This window comes from Sphaerodactylus townsendi, linkage group LG03, assembly GCF_021028975.2.
Source record: "Sphaerodactylus townsendi isolate TG3544 linkage group LG03, MPM_Stown_v2.3, whole genome shotgun sequence".
NCBI lineage: Eukaryota > Metazoa > Chordata > Lepidosauria > Squamata > Sphaerodactylidae > Sphaerodactylus > Sphaerodactylus townsendi.
In genome coordinates this window covers 174444089-174466052 of record NC_059427.1, presented here as the reverse complement: position 1 = coordinate 174466052, position 21964 = coordinate 174444089, and the positions used below count along the sequence as shown (strand labels likewise).

At 47.4% G+C, this 21964-nt stretch overlaps 1 protein-coding gene across 2 annotated transcripts in view; it reads right to left on the bottom strand.

The window, feature by feature from the left end:
- Nucleotides 1-21964, bottom strand: part of RAB5B (RAB5B, member RAS oncogene family) — a 44102-nt gene that overhangs the window by 4662 nt on the left and 17476 nt on the right. For both annotated transcript variants that reach the window (XM_048488186.1, XM_048488187.1), the window contains exons 2-5: nucleotides 17217-17515; nucleotides 10041-10192; nucleotides 8234-8356; nucleotides 3016-3109 (exon numbers count right to left, since the gene is read on the bottom strand). In XM_048488186.1, coding sequence (XP_048344143.1) covers nucleotides 3016-3109; nucleotides 8234-8356; nucleotides 10041-10192; nucleotides 17217-17379 — 532 coding nt within the window. In that variant the 5' untranslated portion in view covers nucleotides 17380-17515. The remainder of the gene's footprint in view (nucleotides 1-3015; nucleotides 3110-8233; nucleotides 8357-10040; nucleotides 10193-17216; nucleotides 17516-21964) is intronic.

Below are 21964 nucleotides of genomic sequence, written 5' to 3'. Positions count from 1 at the left end.
AATAAACTACTGTTCTTTTACATGAGTTTGTTGCAGTTTTTGGGATTCTGACAGGTGTTCCCCTCCCTCTGGTATGGTTAGTTGGTTTATGCCATCTTTAGATAGTTTTATTTACAATGCCACTGTTTTAATGTTTTTTTAAACTTGTACGATTTTATAGGTTGTAAGCACCCCAAGCCTAACTATGGTTAGGAGAGGGCAGGATATACACTGTAATAATTAATTAATTAAGCTATGTTCATGAGGTGGTTTGCCATTGCTTTTCGTTGTTCTTGACACTCTATCTCCAGCAAGTAGGGTGCTCTGATGAAAATCAGCCTTGGAAGGGAGAGTCGACTTTGAGCCGGCTACCTGAAACCGACTTCCGTCAGGATTGAATTCAGGTCATGAGCAAAGCTTTGACTGAAGTACCACAGCTTACTACACTGCACCGCGGGGCTGAAAAATGACCACTAACATTTGCCATCGCTCCAGTGCCTTGGTCAAGGTGCTGCATGTACAGAAAGTGGAGCAGCAAACTTGCTTGTGGAAAAATTATCTTAAGAAGTCCATTTAAACCAGTGATGGCGAACCTATGGCACGGGTGCCAGAGGTGGCACTCGGAGCCCTCTCTGTGGGCACGCACCCGCACAGAGTTCGAGCATGTTCAGGGGAAGTGGAGAAAATCACCCCCCCCCCCACACACACACCTAGGCTGGCCTGGGCCACTGAGCACGGCATGCGCGCACCACGGTGAGCAGGGAGGACTCAGCTGGCGGGCCTGGTGCCTGTGCTCTGGGTGGCTGCTGCCCGAGGGGGGGGGGGGCGCAGAGGAGGCAGAGATGCTAGAGAGGCACAGAGCGGTGTGTGCAGGACTTGCTGGAGGCTAGAGCAGGCTGGCCCCTGCTCGAGCGGGTGGGGTGAAGAGGGAGCCAACCAGTTTTTTCTAAACTTAAACCTCAGCATTCAGGTTAAATTGCCGGGTTGACACTTTTAGATAAATAACTGGGGTTTGAGTTGCAATTTGGGCACTTGGTCTTAAAAAGGTTCGCCATCACTGATTTAAACTATGTGAGAACAAGAGATGGGGAATCTGAAAGTGGGGAAGGGTTGAACAGCAAGAATGTCAATGGATTATAGGGCAAAGCTAGGACTTTTCATGTGTCCACCGAAGCTGGGATTGTAAGGAGCTATCCAATAGAACACAGATGAGAGATATTAAGAATGCATTTCCTTAGCTTCCCCCAAGGACTCAGAGTTGCGCACATTAGCTACGTATGAGATTAACAGCCTAACTCAATTTACAATATTGAGGTATTTTTGAAAAATAAAAATAAAAACATTCTTGAAGGTTTATTATTTGATTAAGGAGACATAACAAAATTAAACGACAGTCTCTTTTGTTTAAAGGATATAACAAAGGCTGAGCAACATTTGATTGCTGTGTATTATCCTTATATCTTTGTACGTGATTGTGATTTCTCCTGAACTGTGTTTTCAAAAAAGAAATTAGCCAAACCTACAGGTAGCAAACAGACTGGGGCCTACAAACCATAACCAGTTACTGTTGCCACCTCTTCCTGATGGACATGGCAAACAACCTCTACCATTTACAAAGAGCCAACTTAACCCTACAGCAAATGCACACTGCAACAGTCAAGAGAAGCGTCTGGTAACATAGCTCCCTCCCTCTTGTAACACTATTAATGTCCAGATGTTATCGTACTCCTCACATCACAGTGAAGGTTTCAAGAATCTGAACATGACCCACCCACCCTAGCGGAGGGAGGGGGAGGGGAGGGAGGGGGAGGTGGCGTGCAAGGGAAGGGAAGGGAAGGGGAGGGAAGGGGAGGGAGGTGTGGCATACCTAGACTTTGGAAACATGGGGATAGTCCCAAAATCTCATCTGAGGCTTCTCAAGTAAGTAAATCATCTGTTAGCCTCTCTCTGGATCATAAGGAAATATGGTTGAATTTGACAAAGGCGGATTCTGCATGGGCCACAAACTATGGTGTGAAAACGGTGTAAAATGGTTTAAAACGATGTGAAAACGGGGAAGGAGGTGGAGGGCCTCCGGCATCTGGACATGGGCCACCCACCCTAATGGAGGGAGAGGGAGGGGAGGGAGAGGAGGGGTGGCATGCAAGGGAGGGGAGGGGACCCGGCATCTGGACATGGCCCCACCTACCCTAACGACGGGAGTGAGTGAGAGGTGGCATGCAAGGGAGGGGGCCCGGCATCTGGACATGGGCCACCCATCCTAACGGAGGGAGAGGGAGGGGAGGGAGAGGGGGGGCATGCAAGGGAAGGGGAGTGAGGGAGAGGAGGGAGTGAGGGGTGGCATGCAAGGGGAGGGAGGGGAGTGAATGAGGGGTGGCATGCAAGGGAGGGGAGGGAACTGTGAACCCTCTTTAAAAAGTTGCTGTCCAACATGAGATTGCTGAATAGTGGCTAGCAAGTATGCTAACTGTGCACCATCACAACTGAGCTTTTAACAATTGAATTTCAAAGAGGTCAGAATATCAAGGAATACTACTGAATCACACCCATTAATAGCACATGGGTATAATCTGTAATTTTCCAGACTGGTATAACTTGTAATTAGACTGTAATTCACTGCAACATTTTCCAGGCTGGGACAGCAGCATGACACTTAATTCTTCAATAACTGGGGGGGGGGGGGAGGAGAGATGGGAAGGCTCTTCTGAACATACAAGCCCCCCTCCCCTGTGTGAACACACCAATTTTATAGCCAAGTTATGAGACATACTCCACATGAAGCTAAGTAGGATGCCCTGAGAACCTCCCTCCTTCTAATTACATAATATCCACCCAACTAGATTTGAGTTCAGTAGCAACTCAGAGGCCAACAAGATTTTAGGGGTATAAGCTTTTAAGTGTCAAAGAGATCTTCATCAGGTTTAAGGTGGAATGAAGTGTGGGAGGGGTGCCACAAAGACAGGATGCAGAATCATAATGTGTACAGTAATTAGCTTGACCAGAGTAGAGGGGAAATGAGACTCTGGGTGGAGTTACCTATCGCCAGGAAGAGATCATTAACATTCATTGCTGTCTTGGCTGATGTCTCCATAAACAATAGACTGTTGTCATCTGCATAGGCCTGGGCCTCCTGAAAGAGAATTAGGAACAAATCAGAAGTTATACTTACAGAGGAAAGACTAATTTTTGATTCAACAAAACAAGCTGGAAGTCAATGAGTAATCATAATGAGGATAAATTATATCCCCAAACATCACAGCTAAACAAGATTGCTAACCCCCTATCTCTCCTTCCCTTGCATGCCACCCCTCTCTCTCTCTCTCTCTCTCTCTCTCACTCACTCACTCCCCTCCCCTGCATGCCAACAGTCCCCCTCCCTCTTCTTCCTCTTCCTTGCATGCCACCCTCTCCCTCCCTCCCCTTCCAGTGGCATAATGTCCATTGGGCAATGTGGTCAGCAGCCCAGGGCTCAGGAATTTTGCAGGGCATTCTCCTGCGTTTTTATTTTTTTAGTGTTTTTTCACATTTCAGCCTGCAGGGGGTGTATTTTTAGAGATATCGGCACCAGAAATTCAGGGTATCATAAGGGGACTGTCCTGATGATGCCTCCCAAGTTTGGTGCAGTTTGGTTCAGGGGGTCCAACGTTATGGACCCCCAAACGGGTTGCCCCTATCCCCCATTGTTTCCAATAGGAGCTAAGGAGATGGGGCTGCACCTTTGAGGGTCTATAACTTTGTCCCCCCTGAACCAAGCTTCACCAAACTTGGGGAGTGTCATCAGGACAGTCTCCTGATGACACCCTGAAATTGTGATGTCACTGGCTTAACAATTGCACCCCTGACAGGCACCCCCAGAAATTTGCCCAAGAATCTTACTTCTGCATTGATTTTTTTCCATTGATGTCAATGGGGAATTTCTGGTGCAGCCTGTGGGGTGCACATTTCTGAAGACACAGTCACATAACTTTCCGGGTATCTTCCTTTATCTTCTATTAGCTCCCATTGGAAACAATGGGGGATGGAGCACCCCTTTTGGGAGTCCATTAACTTTGGCCCCCCTGAACCAAACTTCACCAAACTTGGGGGGTGTCATCAGGACGGTCTCCTAAAGATACCCTGAAATTTTAGTGTCACTAGCTTTAAAAATGCTGGTTTTTGTGGAACCCGCCAGGCTTCATGTGCTGGAGCAATGATACTGTCAGGGTCGCGGCCCTGCCAGTAAATTTCCATTTCCCAGTAAGTTTCTGTTTCCCCAGTTATCCCTGTTCCCGCCACTGGGAGGGACCGCCCCCTACAACCCCTACATCAGGGGTAGGGAACCTGCGGCTCTCCAGATGTTCAGGAACTACAATTCCCACCAGCCTCTGTCAGCATGGCCAATTGGCCATGCTGGTAGGGGCTGATGGGAATTGTAGTTCCTGAACATCTGGAGAGCCGCAGGTTCCCTACCCCTGCCCTACATATACTGGAACTGAGGGGAAGAACCCTCAGTTCCAGCATCCTGTATCATAGGGCAATACAATTCAATAGTTTGTTCCTTTGTTTCAAAGCCGACTTTGTCTGAGTGTGTCCAGCCTTACAGATACCCTGAAATTTTGGTGCCAATATCTCTAAAAATACGCCCCCTGCAGGCTGAAATGCGAAAAAACACCAAAAATTAAAAACGCATCCGAGAATCTCAGATGTTACCGCAAGTTCGGATTGGGCAGAGTTCAGAGGGGGCGGGCTCATGCCCTTGGCCCTGCAAGCACCTCCAAAACGGCTCAGCTCGGCCTGATCCATGGATCGGGCTGAGCCGAGCCGAACTGCCAAGCCTTGCTGCCTGTATTCTGCCTCTTGTCAGCCCTGCTGCGTCCTCGGATGGATCTTTGTGGGGTGGCAGGACTAGCAATCAGGGGTGCACGCGCACCTGGCCGACCCACTGACCGCACCACTCTCCCCTGGATGCCGTCGCTGCCCGCCACTGTCCACCCGCCCCCCGCATCTCATACCCTTTCGCCGGTAATGGGGGCGCCTAAGTTCAGCCGGCAGGGAGGGGGGAAGCCATAAGCCACCAGGGGAGGAAGATGGGGGAGCTCCGCCTCCTTCTGCTGCCCATGGGGGGCATCAAACTCAGGTTTTGCCCAGAACTCGTTTTCCTTGTTACGCCACTGTCCCCTTCTCCTCCCCCCACTAAGGTGGGTGGGCCATGTTCAGATGCCGGGGGTCCCTCCCTCCCCTCCCTTGCATGCTAACCCTCCCCCTCCTTTCCCTCCCTTGCATGCCACCCACCCCCAAGGGGAACCAGAGCCGGGGCAAAATGGTGCCCAGGCCTGTCTGCAGCACCCCCCATGAGGCCACACACCCCTGCTGGGCCAAGCACCCTCCCCCCGCTACGGTGAGTGGGCCATGTCCAGATGCTGGGCCCCCTCCCTCCCGTCCCTTGTATGCCACCCCTCCCTCCCCTCCCTTGCATGCTAACCCTCACTCCCTTTAGGTCCCTGGTTTTCACACACTCCTTGGCATATTTAGGATGGGGCAAACCAGGGTGTGTAGGCCACCTTGCCATGAACTTCAGCAGATTTGTACACTTGCACTTGTCGTATAGCTCAAATTGTTAAGGTTTGGGGCTAGGTGAGCAGGAAGCTCTCAATCCAGCACTGAAGCTGAACATTCCAGTGCAGGAAGGGGGTTCGGCTACCTCTCCTCCCAGAGCTGTTCAGGGATGAGGGTGGTGGCATGCATTTCTCTGATTCTCATTCCACTCCTCTGCCTTCCAGAATATTAGAAGCTATTAGGGATGCTGCCCCTCCAGTTTCAAGAAGCCTGTGTGCACACAATTAGGATCAGTGCAATGAAGTGCTTTCCCTATAATCCTACTCCACTTCCCGACAAGGTAAGACAACCCTGTAAAAGCATGCAGCTTCCTGGAAAGACAGGGGGAAGGTGAGAGTCAGGGGACAAACACTGTGAAGCACACAACTTCAGACCCTGGTCAGACTCTGAGTATCTTCTTGAGGGCATTACAAGCGGCTGGAGAAACAGGCCAATTTCACTCCCTCCTACCTACACGTTTTGCCACTCAACATGTTCTGCAGGTCCTGGAAGAAAATGCATCTGTCCCGCGTTTGCTTCCGGAGGGGGATGTCCTACTGCGGGCTGAGGCAGCCCTAGTGGCTTCAGCCAAGCTCCTAGCGAAGGCCAGCCTAGGAGGTGAAAAGGCTCGGCCCGTCATTTCAGTGAGAGCCAAAAAGGCGGGAAAATGAAGGGAACCTAATAGGAGGGATTTACACGCTATACAGACAGACTTAAGAACGACATACACTAAACAGAAAACGTACGATACGGTGGGCACACAAACGGACACAAAAGGTATAAAAAAAGGAGGCCTGTAAAAGCTGAGGAGTCTCTTTGAGATCTGTGCTCTCCCTTGTGAGGCAGGAAAAAATACGACCTAAAATGGAGTCTCACAGGAAGTAAGCTAAAGAAAGAAAAAATTAGATCCTGCCTCCCACAGATGGGGTAAGAAATAACCCAGCAAGATGGACTCCACCTCCAGGAGAATCTTATGTGCACCAAATCCCTATTCTACCTCTGGGAGGCTCATTTCCCTGCTCTGTAGATAAGGCCAGGAGCCTGGTGCCGTACATTCAAGTTTTGGGCCAGGATTTGTTTTAATCGAGATGAACTGGACTATACATCCCAGGGATGCTCCATCCTCCACACAACCCAGTGGTGGGTTAAAATCGAAGCCAAACTTAGTGAGTTGGGCATTTCCTTGGAGGACCTGCTAATGTTAACAGAGCAGGAGGTCTATGGGGCTATCAAGAAGAGACTTTTTGATAGAGAGTTTCAACAGATGCTAGAGGAAGCTAATAAAACCTGTTCCCCAATCTCTCTGGGAATACCTGTGGATAGATTAATTGTAGCCCAGTACTTTTATCTCCTGGTTGAGGCCCGGTGGCGTAGAGCAATCACCTTAGCTAGGTGTAATGCCCTGCCTTCTTCCTGCATGGAAGTGAAGGCATTACAGATAAACAGAAGGTTATATATCTTTTAAACAGCCACAACTACGAGCTGTTGGAAGCGGTGGCTAAATTTTTACATGGTGTTATTTTAACTCGTCAGAAGTTGTAAAGGCTGTTATTACCTTGCAATGTTAATCTTAAACTATTTATATGCCATTAAAGGTATTCGAAATTGATCGAAATCGATAAGGCCAGGACCATCAGGTTCACAATTTGAAGAACTGGTAAAGCAGGCAGATAGGCTCTTCAATATTTATGTTCCACGTACGACACAAAACCTCTGAGGATATACTGCATCCTGCTCCGATCTTACCATTACCCTTGAGCAGGCTCAGGAAACAGGGAGAGAGAATCAACAGCAACTTTGTGGTATTACAATAAAGTTAATGGAAGCACACTACGAACTTCTGAAATTTGGTGACTACACAGACTCCCTGCAACTGAGGCCCTTTCCGCACAGGCCAATAAACGCAGGTGAAGGGCGGGATAAAACCTGTGTTGGGCGGAAACTTCGAACGGTTCCCGTCCCTAACATGAGTCTAACCTGCCCCTCACCTGCACTATTGGCTGCAGGGTGGGTTTTTTTGAGAATCGCGTTGTTAGCTATTCTTTTATTTCAGCACGCCTCACAGCAGCTGCGGCTGTGTGGCGCGTTTGGGGGCTGCAATCAAACTAGAGAATTGCAGCCCCCGGCTCCCACTTACACAGTCATACGAGGGCCCTAGGGCAGTCCTGCCTCCCTGCAAAGCTGCAGGGACTCAAAATGGCACACACCTATGGGACAGCCGGCCATGCAAACAGCCTGGGGCGAGGACGGGTTCATGTAACCCACCTCTCACCTGGGTTTATTGGCCCATGCAGAAAGGGCGCGAGTTAAATCCTTTGCTGTTCTTTGGAGCTAGGCACCATCTGGTTTTAGTATGCTGCGGCTTATTCTAAACTGGTTGTTACTGTTTTTTAATGGCTTTTAAACTGATGATGTGGTTTTATATTGTTTTAAATACCGTTGTTTGCCGCCCTGAGCCCCTTGGTGGAGGGTGGGGTATAAATACAAATATAAAATAAAATATCATTAACCAAAAGATGTCCATCGTGGAATTCGAGTAAGGCCTCCACTAACGAAAGAACAGTGCTAGAACTACTAAGCCAGGGTGCAGAATTCTGGTCATGGAACTGCAGAAAGCAAAGTCATCAAAATATGGAGGATCCTTGAAGTGCCATGGAGAAGTCTGGAGGCTTCCACTTACTTCATACTCTACCATGCGCTTGTTGGCAAGATCGGCCTTGTTTCCCGCTAAGGCTATGACTATGTTGGGACTAGCTTGCCGCTGGAGTTCTTTCACCCATGTCTTTGCTCGTGCAAACGTTTCCTATGGAGAAGAAAAGAGGTCAAAGGTTCAAACAAAAAACAAAACCGGATGATCCTTACCTATTATGAACGTTCTTGCGCACCTCACCACTACACAGGAACCAACTCCCCTCAATAGTGTAAATGTTTAGCAATTGGGAAAGGGCAGATTCCCTATCAGAATTCGTCAAGGACATCGTTTAGTGAAAGGATAAGCCGTTTCAGCAGGCTCTTCATCTGATCAAAGCTGAAGGTTGCTGTTGGGAAATAGCAGCCCCCACACTGGCAGGCTGTGTGGGCCTATAACGTTCCCTCTAATGCACATGCAGCAACTGCATCTCTGTGCACACATGCGGTATGAATCTGGTCGGCATGTACATCATGTGGTTACATTAAGGTGGCTGCAGACATTATGTCAGCCTAAGTAGCTGAGCCTTGGTGCTTTCTCCAGCAGCAATATTGATACAATCGCAGTAGTAAAAAAGGAGCCACACTGGCAGCAATAGATCCCTGGCTCTAAAGATATCAGGCTGGCTTCCACCTGGTGGAACAGGCTTCCAAGGGAGATCAGGGCCTTGCGGGACCTGCAGAGTTTTTGCAGGGCCTGTAAGAGGGACCTGTTCCACCAGGCATTTGGCCAGCCTGGTTAAATACATCGCTGCCATTTCATCTGGTCTCCCGTGGGCATAAAGGGAAGGAGGGGGGAGGGCGAAGCGCCATCTGACGCTATACGGTTCCTGGTTTTATTATTGCTAATTAGTTGTTTATGTTATGTTTTAAAGCTGTACTTATCACTGTTGTCCACTGCTCTGAGCCCCAAGGAGGAGGGCGGTTTAGAAATCTAATAAATAATTAAAAAATTAAAAAATAATAGTAATACTTCCACAGTGTCCTTGGCAGTGAGAAAGAACAGTTCCTCTCACAAATTACTAAAGGAAAGGGAAATCTGGCCACAAATTCAAGATTACCCTCATTAAAATCCATAATATAACATGCAAACCTAGAGGGGCAGCTATTTCCAGTTCAAGTATAATCAGGTGAGTCTTGTGAAGGGACACTTCTCCCCAGCAGCGACTATTTTCATTTGATAATTTCATTTTTTATATAAGCTCTTTTGGACGCCATTGGATTGAGAGCTGTTATTGCAGTATGCTATTAAAAAAATAAAAACCCTGACAAGTTTGCCATAGTACAATAACAAACCTAGTACCGTGGAAGAAAACACCAACTGAACTCAACAGGTCCTTCTAATCTCGCTTCCTGAGAAGCCAAGCTGTAAATCATACATTTATAAAGACATTTCCTTTCCAAACTAATCTGACCTCTTCGGGACAGCTGTATTTATACAGTGAAGCAAATATTGCGCGCTCTAGTTCAAAGCACAGTAAGGAATATGCGGTCTTTAAAAACAGTCTCATAGGAAAAGTTTCATACAGACAGAGTTCTGCCAGGCAAGAATCTTACATACCAGTAATCACATGTTACAGGGTCCAGGATTTGTAAACAAAAGCAACCCATTAAATCTTTACATGTACTTTTCTCTGGCAGCCTCTATGCAAACTGAGAGAAGACGCTCAAGGAAACTGAAGCAATATCAAAGAGAAGTTTCCGGCGTGACTGCAGAACATCGGAAGAGGAGCTAGTCTCCACATTTCTGAGTTACGAATGCTCTTCTCCCCACAAGCTAGCAAAGTGTGCAAGTTTACCTGGTTGGTTATGTCGTACACCACAATGGCAGCTTGAGCCCCTCGGTAGTACATAGGGGCCAAACTGTGATATCTTTCCTGGCCAGCTGTGTCCCAGATCTCAAACTTTACCGTTGTATCATCTAGGCATACCGATTGTGTAAGGAAAGCCGCTGTGAAACAAGAAGCAAAGAACTGGGTTAGGAACCCACAACGGCAGGTAGATCGACCCATTGGATACTCACTGCGAAGGGGTCTTCTCCTGGGTAGTTGTAGGCCCGTGGTGACGAACCTTTGGCACTCCAGATGTTATGGACTACAATTCCCATCACCCCCTGCCAATTTGCCATGCTGGCAGGGGCTGATGGGAATTGTAGTCCATAACATCTGGAGTGCCAAAGGTTCGCCACCACTGTTGTAGGCCATCTTGTTTGGGTTATTCTCCACCATCAATCAAGGAGGCAGGAAATATACTTTGGTCACTCCCCATAGGCTGGTCATAGCTATCTTGCCCCAGTATCTGACTAGCCGAGGATCGGACTCACCACAATGAGACAAGAACAATGAAACCACAACAACACACACAATAACATGCTGAAAAAACGAACCTAACCTAAAAACTCTGGAAGCTCAAAGCTCAAAGGAATCCTCACAGGCTCTGAACCTCTAGCTTGGAATGTTAACATTGCAATTTTATATATGAAACACATTACCGGAGAAGAACAAGAACAGGGAGGGCCAAGATGGCTTACAACTACCCAGGAGAAGACCCCTTCACGGTGAGCATCCAATGGGTCGTTCTCCTGGATGGTGTAGGCCATCTTGTTTGGGTACTCCCCAAGCAGTGACCTGTAGGGTGGTTCTGTTAATCTCCGATAATGTGCTCCAGGATTCTCCTTCCAAAGGAGGCCTGAACAGCATCCAGAGAGGTCAACCTATAGTGCCTCATAAAAGAGGAGGGGGAGGCCCCAGTGGCCGCCCTACATATCTGTTCTAGGGACATGTGCTTGACCAAGGCTGCGTTAGTGGCCGCACTCCAGGTAGAGTGGGCCGTGATGCCACTGGGAACCGATAGACGGCTGGCCTTGTGTGCCTCAATGACGCATGCCCTGATGCTGGAACTAACGGCCGCAGAAGACATGGCCTCACCTACCCTAGGGAAAACCATGTTAATAAACAGGGACTCACATTCTCTGATATTTTCCTTGCATATTAGAACGTGCATCCAGGTAGTGCCATAAACGTTTGCTGGGATGGGTAGGGTTGGAGCAAAAGTTAGGCAGAACCACCTTCTTGTCGTTGGGTGGTTCGAACTTAAAAATATTTATTTTTGTTAATAAGGATAGTGGATTTAGGCTTGTTGTTCGTATCCCACTGGGATACGATGGGATACGATGTCACCACTGGGATACGATGACGACTTGTCACCACTGGGATACGATGACGACAGAGAGCGAGGGTCATCTTGATGGCGCCCTACTGGCCTTACCCATGGTTTTAGTGATTCAAGGATTATCAGAGACACCGCTCTTAATCCTTTTGACGGTTCCAGATTGGTTATCCCAGGATCACCTATGGTATCTGTGCATCTGGTTCAGTTGACTGCATGGTTCTTGAACAGAACAGTAGGAGAAAGAAGAGCTATTCAAACAACGTGACTGAGATGTTGCTAGCCTCATGTTGTCTGTCCACCACCAGGATTCACAGATCTTCCTGGAAAGCGTTTGTTCGCTGGTGCAGGGAGAAGCTAATCACACCAGAGACTCTGTCACTAGATGTCATCCTAGATTATTCATGTTGGTCTCAAGCCCAGCCTTTATAGAGCCACCCTACAACGCCAGGTGGAGTTAGACTGAAACATGCCTCATGCTGTAATGCTTGTTAGTGAATTAACTGACTCAAAGAGAACTGAAATTACTTTTAGAATTGAGAAGTAATGATTATTACTTCTAAAATCAGTTCTTTATTCTATACATGAATGGCTGCCAAAGGTAACCTATTCTCTCTTGCCCCCCCTTGTGAAAGATTCCAGACAAGTCTGAATATATTTTTAAGAATGTGGCATATAAATATTTGAAATAAATAACTTGTCAAACTCCAGTTAAAATGTTTAGTGCACCAGAATTGTGATTTCACTGGGGACATCCCCATTTTTCTTGGGGGCTGTGAAGAAGTGGGAGTATACCCCCCTTCCCACTTGGTCCAACAGGATGGACTCTATGGCCCTGATTAAGGTAAGAAGAGAGATTGCCCACTTAAGCCTGTCCCGTTTTTCCGGAGTGAAGCTGCTCGGTGAAGGGAGGAACCTGTCTTGTGGCAACAAACGGAACTCTAAGGAGTAACCGGAAGAAACTATGTTCAGGACCCACTGGGTTCCTGTCCACTGGTGACAAAAAGACAGGAGACGCCTGCCTATCGGAATGCCCACATAGCCACGCCTTGCTGCTGGCACCAGAGTCAGGCCGAAAGGACTTATTGGACTTGTGCTGGCCGCAAAAAATCCTGCCACTTAAAATTACCCATCCCTGGCAGGACTAGAACCGGCAAGCTTTTAGACTGCAATTACCCTCAGAATCCTGGTCTTCCAGCTCTGAAAAGTGAACGGAGGCCAGATCAATCTCCCCCTCACTGAGGTGCTTCAAATGGAACCCCATAGGATGTTACAAATGCCCATAGTAATGTCCCATGGAAGCCCTCTAACCGGGGGAACCGGTCTCAAGGGACAGTGAGGGGAACATCAAGGACCGCCTGGATAAGCGTTCAAAGGTGTCCCTCAGAAGGGCCCATGAATGACTGGCGTCAGCTATGAGAGCTCTTGGTCCATCCTACTCAGTAGCCAGGGCAGTTATAGGCTGGATCCGTAGGGTCCTGGAAATGCCTCCACCCGCAGAATGCAAAGGAGTTCTGCCTTTATATTTCGGCTTGCCCACCAGCTGTCACGTAGGATGGGATTGCAGAATTCATGGATATCCTTCCCCATCGTTAGGCCAATAAATTATAGCTTGCTGCCTCACTCAGCTGCATTTAATACTTTCTGGAGACAACTAGCTGGTATCTAGCTTCCCAAACAGCAGTACACCTTCTCCTCCTAGACGCTCTGTATCACTTCTCTGGAAGCTACGGCTGCCTTCAGAATTACAGACTGGCAGAATGATGCTCAGTTCACTTCTGCATTCTCCTCTAGGTGTCCCTGTACGGTCTCCACAGCACTGTCAGAGATTTGGGCCTAGTGTTAACTGAAGCCTTCCTTATTTTTCAGAGATTTCATTCATAGATTTAGCTTGCGAAGCTATAGCATTCCCAATAGAATTGGGATCTAAATACCTCCAGACTCCCTCGTCCAATTTCCATGGAAGTCCTTGTATGTTATTGGGGCTTCAGCCAATTTCGCCTCAAGGCTGGGCTACTGATCCCTCTGACCTTAATTTTTTGGCCTAGTACACTCTGATCTTCTGTACAAACTGGGGGTTTATCAGAGTCACCTCAGCCCCTGTCACAGGCTCCATAAATCTTACTGATTCCTTCCTGAGCCATCGAGACCTGTAAAACGTTAGCTGCACTGACAGGTTGGGCCTCCTGTGTTTTAGCAACTGGTTTGGGGTCAGAATTAGCCCATTTGACAGTTTGGACCTTTTTGGTCGGGGACTGAGCGTGAGGTTTCTGAAACCTGCGACACTGATATCTGAAATGTCCTTCCTGAACAGTAGAAACAGATCACCAATCCCTTCTTGTGTTGTGAGGAGATATGTCACTGCCCTCTGAGTTATACACAGGAGCCAGTCAGTTCCTATCCCTCCTACAGGGAATGGGGGATCTGGATCTAGAGCGAGCCCTTTGCCTGTAAGGAGGGAGGGCAAGGGATGGCTGCAGCTGCTTAGAGACCTCCTCCCTGATGGCGGAACGCATTAAGGCTACCAGCCGGTGAGGGGAGAAGATGCTCCACTCCGAGGGAATGGCATCTGCCATGTTGCTTTCCCTCCCCCTCCTCTCTCCCTCTTGCCTGGAGAGTCCAGCTAGATCGGAGGCCTCTGCCGCAGAGGCGTCCATCGGCTGCAGAGTTGGAACACCAGCAGTGGAAACAGGATCAAGGCGTGAAGATGACCCGCCGTCCTCTTGGTGCCTCCCCTCTTTGCGGCTGCAGCCACGGCTCTCACGCCCAGACACTCCCTGGCACCCTGTACAGGGGCTGGTCGAGCATCCGCGGCCATCTCCGCGCTGAGAGGGCGATAATAAAGAGGCCCGCTGGCTAGCCCCATGGCTGCCCTGGGACTGGCCGGTGTGCACTTCCCTCTCAGCCACATGGCTGCGCGGGGGAGAGCAGGAGGCTTGACTGGCAGACCTGGTCACTGCCCTCCTTGTTCTCCGCTGCCGAGCGGCAGAATCCCTCCTTGTGAGGAGGGAATGGCGCCGATGCCATAACTGCTGAAGGGAAGGGTTTTTTTGGCAGGAAGAGGGAAACACAAGGAGGGCAGGGACCACAGACACAGAGTTACAAGGAAAAAAGACTACAAACTCTCACAGAAACAGAAAGGAGTTTTTGGGATCCAAAGGACACAAAGCCTATCGATAAGCAAAGAGCCTGTTGAATTTGCTGCACTCCCTGACGAGGCAGGAAGATACTGGGGCAAGATAGCTAAGACCAGCCTACAGGAAGTGACCGAAGTATATTTCCTGCCTCCTTGATTGATGGTGGAGAATAACAAGATGGCCTACACCATCCAGGAGAACATAGAAGTTCAGACGTCTGTGCTTATGACACTCGCTGAAATTCTGCTGAACTAGTTACGTGGCCATGGAGAGACATTAATCCAAGTGCCCTTAACTTACATGGCAAATGGAGACCATTAGATGCCGTAACACCACCAAACAGCTTAGGCATGAAAGAGTGTAAAAAGATGAGACAGCAAGATGTGTATGTGGAAAGTGTGAAATTTTTGTCCTGTGCTTGCAAGTCACCTAACACATGTTGCGTAGTAATGAGATGAAGGCTTCCACGGTCTCTAATTTTAGACCTCGTGTGCAGGAACCTCATGTCTGAATAATCTCCTATAGAAAATTCTGCCTGTATGCAGAATTCTGCCTGCATGTCTGCCTGTCCCCCACTCCACTTAGGCCAGATTTGATGTAGCTCTCTCCTGAACCCCCACTGAAAAATTCACTTCTCAAAGAAGACAGTCATGGAATACATGATAAGATCTTAATGAGCGAGTCACCTCTCAGAATTATTTGAGGAAGGGTTTCTAAAAACAGACTTTGTCTATGCACATATATGTTGTACACCGCCCAGAGCCCTTCAGGGGTGGGCGGTATAAGAAACCAACCCAACCCAACCCAACCCACCCCAACCAACAATGGCTCATGGTAACATTTCTCCATGAATATAGGTAAGAGATTCAAAGAGCTACAAGACCTTTTTTTAAAAAAAGAACTTCTGTTTTCTATGCTTCCCAACTGCTTTTATTAAAGCTGAGAATCCAAGCGCAGGTTAAGGAACACACTGTTTTAAAAATCCACCATTAAAACCAGAGAACGATTTATAGTACTACTGGAAGCAAACTACATTAGGCAGCAGATTGCAATAGGTTGGCTCAAATCCTTCAGCAAACAAAACAAAAAAAGAGCAGAGGCATCGCTGTTAACTTCCTCTTTCCAGTGCCACCTGTGTCTGCCAAAAGGCTAGAGAGCCTCAGGAAAAGCATGGGGTGCAAGCAATGGTCCCGCTAAGGCTTCCGTACTGCTGCATAGAAGCTTGCTCTCACTGAGCGGACTGAGCCGCCAGCAAGAGCGCCCCCTGTCAGGCAGCTGGCTAACTTGCGTGGCACAAATATGGTGTCAGTGTGGCCTCAGGTCTTACAGGGAATGTTGGGTGAGGAAGGTATGGCAAGAGCGGGGGGGGGGGGGGCTGTGTGTGTGTCAATCATCTCCTCCCACCTTTGCGTGACCTTTTTCCATTTGTGTAATTACACAAAGGGACTATTTCTGCCATTATCCCTTGTCACACAGCTTGCACGCTGCATCCCATGCTGTCTGAAAGGGCCCTTCAGCTCAGAAGGGGGAGAGAGTGAGTGTTGTGTACAGGCCGGCGGACATCTTTTCTGCAAATTCACTGAATCCAACTTAATGCATATTATAATTGTCTGTATTTTAAAAAATCATTTTAAATTAAAAAAATATTAATTGCATAAAATATTAGTTTACAAAACACAGTTATGGGCAGCTCACTGTAGGTGCAAAAGCTTCAATATTAGTATTTTAATGTTGTTAAATTTCTATACCGCCCCTCCATTTACAGGCTTGGGGCAGTTTCCAACATTATATGCTCGCAATAAATACAATTATAACGAACTACTATAAATTAAAAATATGAAAAACATTTAAAACTATACATACATTTGCTAAAAACAAGATGACTAAAATATCCACTAAAATATCCACTAAAATATCCACTAGATGTTCATGGACTACAATTCCCATCAGCCCCTGCTGATGGGAATTGTAGGGGCTGATGGGAACTGTAGTCCATGAGCATCTGAAGCGCCAGAGTTGGACACCCCTGATCTAGATCTTAAAGGAGGGGTATACAAATATCTATTATCTAAGAACATAAGAACATAAGAACTAGCCTGCTGGATCAGACCAGAGTCCATCTAGTCCAGCATTCTGCTACTCGCAATGGCCCACCAGGTGCCTTTGGGAGCTCACATGCAGGATGTGAAAGCAATGGCCTTCTGCTGCTGCTGCTCCTGAGCACCTGGTGGTCGGGGGGCAATGGAGGTAGGGAAGCCAGATGATATCCGTTGCTACCTCAATCATATGCCAGGAGACAGCTCGATCTTACAGGCCCTGTGGAATTGCACAGACTGCGGTTTTACTGGCGCTTTATGTTAATGTTATAATTCTCCCGCACCTACAGACAGGCATACCATGATGCTAATTACCTTTTAGAGCGCATAATCAGCTGGTGGGGCATGCTACCCACATGCAGCTTTTACAACTTTGCAAGGGACTGTGGGAGTGGCAAGCTAGCACAGCAGCATTCATGGTTCTGAGTAAAGGTGACAAACGGGCACTACCTTTAAAAGTGAACATTCCTTGGCTGGTGGAAGTAGAATTAGATTAAATGGGATCGAGCTGTACTTTCTTAAAGCCTGAGCCATGAATTTTCCTTCCTCGGAGAAGAAATGCCTGAATACTCACCACCAATGGTGCTCTCCTGATACTCGTGAAACTGACCCTTGACGAAACGCAGCACCAGGCTGGACTTGCCCACTGCTGATTCACCCAGCAGTACTAGCTTGAACTGACAGATCTTGCTAGCTTGTGATTGACCATTTGGCCTGGCAGCTCCTCTGCTGGTCATGGCCTGGATTCCAAGAGCAGCCTGTGCCCCAGCCGATGCAAAAACCTGCCAGCCACTGACCAGATGTTGTGAGCAGGGGGATGTTTGGCTTAGAACAGGATGACAACCTCCTCCACCAACAGTTAAGCGGCTCCTTCTGGAACATAAGACGGAAACAGTGGTCAGCCGATTGGACAGGTGAGAGATGCTGTGAAAGCTATGATAGAAATGTGAGGTAAACACACGTGACAGGGTTCGGCAAAACTGAAAAGTCCTTCGTCTTCAACAGAACCTGAACAATGGGCAAACAAGCCAGCCCTAACCTTGGCCTTGGTGGCAAAAATCTAACCATCCCCTACAGTGTCTTCCTTCACAAGTGGCAGGAGCAAAACTCCTTGGGGGGAATGACTGGATCCATACCACGGACCCTGAGGCCAAGGATAAATCTAGGATAAAGGCTTCAAATTAAATGAAGCAGTAGGACCCACTCCTTCACCTCCACCTATGAAATGGGGATGTCCTACCATAAGGGGAAGTGTGACACTTTTCTAACAGATGCCAAGCAAGCAACCTTCCAACAGGGAAGGAGGGCATTTAATAAAAGCAGGATCTTGATGCCCAGAGGCCACAAGGGCCACAGAAAATGTTTCCTGCGACCTCCAGCATTTTTCTTACAGAACCCATTTGAAAACCTGAAAGGTCAAACCCAAGGGAACCCGTGGGTTCCTTTGGAACTCCACTCCAAAAAAGACCGTCCACCAATATTCCCTTTGAGTAGAAGCTCCTCCACGTGCAGTTGAGCTGTGTGAGCAATGAATCAGCAGCACTTATGGACACCTTTCTTGCTCACATCCCTTGGGCTAAAGTAAGCAATTCCTGGACTGTAATGCTTATCATGTGGTACCAAGACTGAACAGGCAAGATCTCTGACCTCACCCAGAACTATCCACCAGGACCGTGAGTAACATTTCAGTTACACTAGCAGGGGTCTGCAACCTGCGGCTCTCCAGATGTTCATGGACTACAAACCCCACCAGCCCCTGCCAGCATGGGAATTGTAGTCCATGAACATCTGGAAAACAGGTGGAAGCACTAAACATCGCTCTTAGCTGAAAAGTCCCACATGAGATGGAATCCCAGCTCTTCTCCCTCCCTATGCTTCTGTGTCACCAGGTGAATTCTCTTTATATCAGGTTCCTACTTTACAGAGGAATCACTCTATCAGATGCAACATCATAAACAAGATCTCAAGAACCCAGAAAATATGATCAAGAACCTTCTCTGTGGCATCATGATTGTCTTTCTCCCCAGGCTGACTTGCTTCCTAACTTGGTCCCAACTTCCACCCACACAATATATGCTTGCCCAGAAAACATAGTTAAACATGAAGCAATGAGTGAACCCACATTTTCAGCCTCTTTTCCCCCTTGTCTCGTTTTGATTATGTTTTTGGTTCACAAATAAGAAGAGGAAGCTGGACGATAATGGGTCATGTAATGCTTTATTTTCAATGAAAGTGCACCTACCAGCAAAAGCTTAGGAAAAGCAGTCTATTTTACTGACTGTCAACATGTGGACGAAAATGACCACAGCACAACTCTTGCAGATGCAGAAAGCAATTGACAGGAGATGCAATTTTTTTTCGAGGCTGATCGAAAATGTTAGCCTGTCCCAAACCAAAGAACCACCGGACCAATGAGATAGAGACAGAACACAAAGGAGTAGTGTGGAAAGTGATCCGTCCACCTTTTGCTTCTAGCGTGAGGTCACATGACATGTGGCACTAAAGCATTCACTACTGGTAGCCAAAAAAATGTGTAAAGTCATCCAGACTGCTGAACAGACTAATCCAAATTTTGAAACCAGTTTTCACTTTCTTGGGAACTTAGTCATGGGTCACACTGGAGATGACATCTGCATGAAGCAACAGAGAAGGAGCTGTGCCAAATGGCTCTGCTCACTACATATCTAGAAACACTACCCAGACCTTTTAAATCTGAACAAGGCCTTTTAAATCTTAACAAGGAATCAGCAACAATCTCTGCTTCCACACTGTGAATCCAAGAACAAGGGTCACTCTTGTGAAATGTTTGCTTGCCAGAGAAAGGTTGGGACTGTCTGTCCAGCATAAGCTTTTCACACATAAGGGTACAATTTTTGATTTGAGCCGCCTTTAGGAATGTAGAGGCATGAGATTTGCGGTGTGTTGCTGGCTTTATTGAGAATCTTCAACCATTGTCAGATTCTAGAAGCATTCATAGCGTCTGTACATAGGGGTGTCGTGGCTGAATGGATGACACCCGCACTCTCTTGTATCAAAGTCAAATAGATACCGGGGGGTTTGCTATCAGATTCATCTCCCCCCACATATTTGAAATATAACTGAACACAAATCCTCAGAAGCACTACCTGGAATTCAACAGATGTTCTACAAGTTGAATACAAAACAGCTGCATGCTAGTGCATGATATAGTGCTTAGAATGTTGGATGAGGATCTGGGAGACCCAGATGTGAATTCCTACTCCACCATGGAAGCTTTCTAGGTGACTGTAAACCAGTCATATACTCTCAGCCTGTCCTACCTCACAAGAGTGTTGTGAGCATTAAAGGAATGAAAGGAGAACCATGTAAGTTGCTTTGGGTATAAACAAAGCAAATAAATACTGAAATCTGCACGGTGAAAAGGCAAGTTCCCAGAAAGTTCTACAGCAGAACTCAGTTTTTGATTTGTATTCCCAGTTTTACTGGGCAGGAAGGCAAAACACTCCACACAGTTCAGGTTCCCTTTAGCTGAGTCTGCTGAATGAGGAAAACACTTCCTTCCTTTTCTGACAGCTTTATGAAGGGAGTTGAGGCGGACAGAGCTTGGCAAAAATAAGCATGCATGCGGTTTGGCGGGGAGAGTCCTGTGCATTTTTAGAAAACAGACCTATGCAGCTGGCGTCTGCCTGTTCAGAGAAGCTTGCTAGAGTGTCACTACGCACATCGTTTTAGGCAGAGATTGCAGCCTGCTCACAACCATTTCTCTTCAAATGCAACCGTAATTTTCAGGTTTCTCCAGCAGTTTTTACACGGCAATACAAACACACACTGGACACACTGTGTAACAGACTTCCCTCTGTGATACACCTCTGAAGATACCAGACCATGGCCACGCAGCCCAGAAAACCCACCACAACCAGACAAAAGCATTTTTATTACCTGCATGCTGACAAGATTTTCCACTCAAAGGACCGCACAGCACTTGAAACCGACTGAACAAGCTGACTTTCTAGAAGAAGATGTATTTTTTTGATGAATATACAAGGAAGCATTTGACAGCTTCAAACCAAACCACATGTACTGACATGCACAAACCTTCATAAAGGAATCCTCACGGAATCTTTCAGGCGGCATGGGCGGGCTGGTATGTCAATCGAGAATGTTCCACTCCTCCCTATTTTGGGAAAGCAAAGGCTGGAAGTTGGAAACAAAGGGTTAAATTCAAAACAAAGGGATATAGCCACAGCATATTCTTTCCTCTCTTTTGGAAATACCCCTCTGGGGTACAACTGAGGAGTCAAAGGAACCTGTCCCCGACACCATCCATCTCCTTCTCATGCCAACTTTTTTGCCAACGGAAGGGGAGACCTCGCACTGATCCTACTGTTTAAAGGAGACAGTCCCCAGGGCAGCAGCCAACAAGACCTTTGCTACAAGGAAAGGGGGACAGACCTCAATTTTTCAAAGAATTTTTTTTCTAGGGAAGGGCCAATCTTTGGGAGAAAAATTTGTGCCATCACACAAAATATAAACTGTAGTTTGTTTGTGTGTGTGTGTGTGTGTGTGTGTGTGTATTTTTTAAAAGAGCCTTATGAATATTGAGACAATGTATTGTCGGAGGCTTTCACGGCTGGAATCACTGGGGTGTTGTGGGGTTTCTGGGCTGTGTGGCCACGTTCCGGTAGCATTCTCTCCTAATGTTTCACCTGCATCTGTGACTGGCCTCTTCAGAGGATACTGAGACACCTGATACAAACCCTGTAGATTTTGTAGTTTGATCCCACGATTACTGCAAATCACAGCAGAAGGGTTCTCTAAACACTGAAGTCAGGGACCTTTGGGGAGTCGAATGACCGACCCTTTTCACAGGGGGGGTCTCCTAAGGCCTACTCTGCATCAGTGTTCTCCATCACTGTAAAATGGATAAATGTTGCAGAAGTTGGAAGTCACCACATAACTTGCAACATGAAGGAACTTGTATTAAGGGTCCACTTGAATTAGGAAGGTTGAGAACCACTGCATTAAAGCAACCACTTGCAGAATGCAAGAGGTTGCAGATGAAGAAGTCTTCTCCCTGAGCCTAGAGTTCATCTAGCCAGGCTAAATTGCCTTTTACCAGAGCCAGAGGAGAGCACGACAAAACCAGAAAATCTAACCATTCCATTTTGCAGGCTGCCTGCAGTTCCTCCTAGACATTTTCATCTTAAGTTACTGCTGCCCAAAAGGATTTTGCAATAACTCTTAGCAACGTGCATTTTCCGGCATTTGTGACAAACTGCTCCATAGGAATCTCAGCAAAACAGACTCACATCCTAAGACTGTTCCCCATCTGACAGCAAAAAT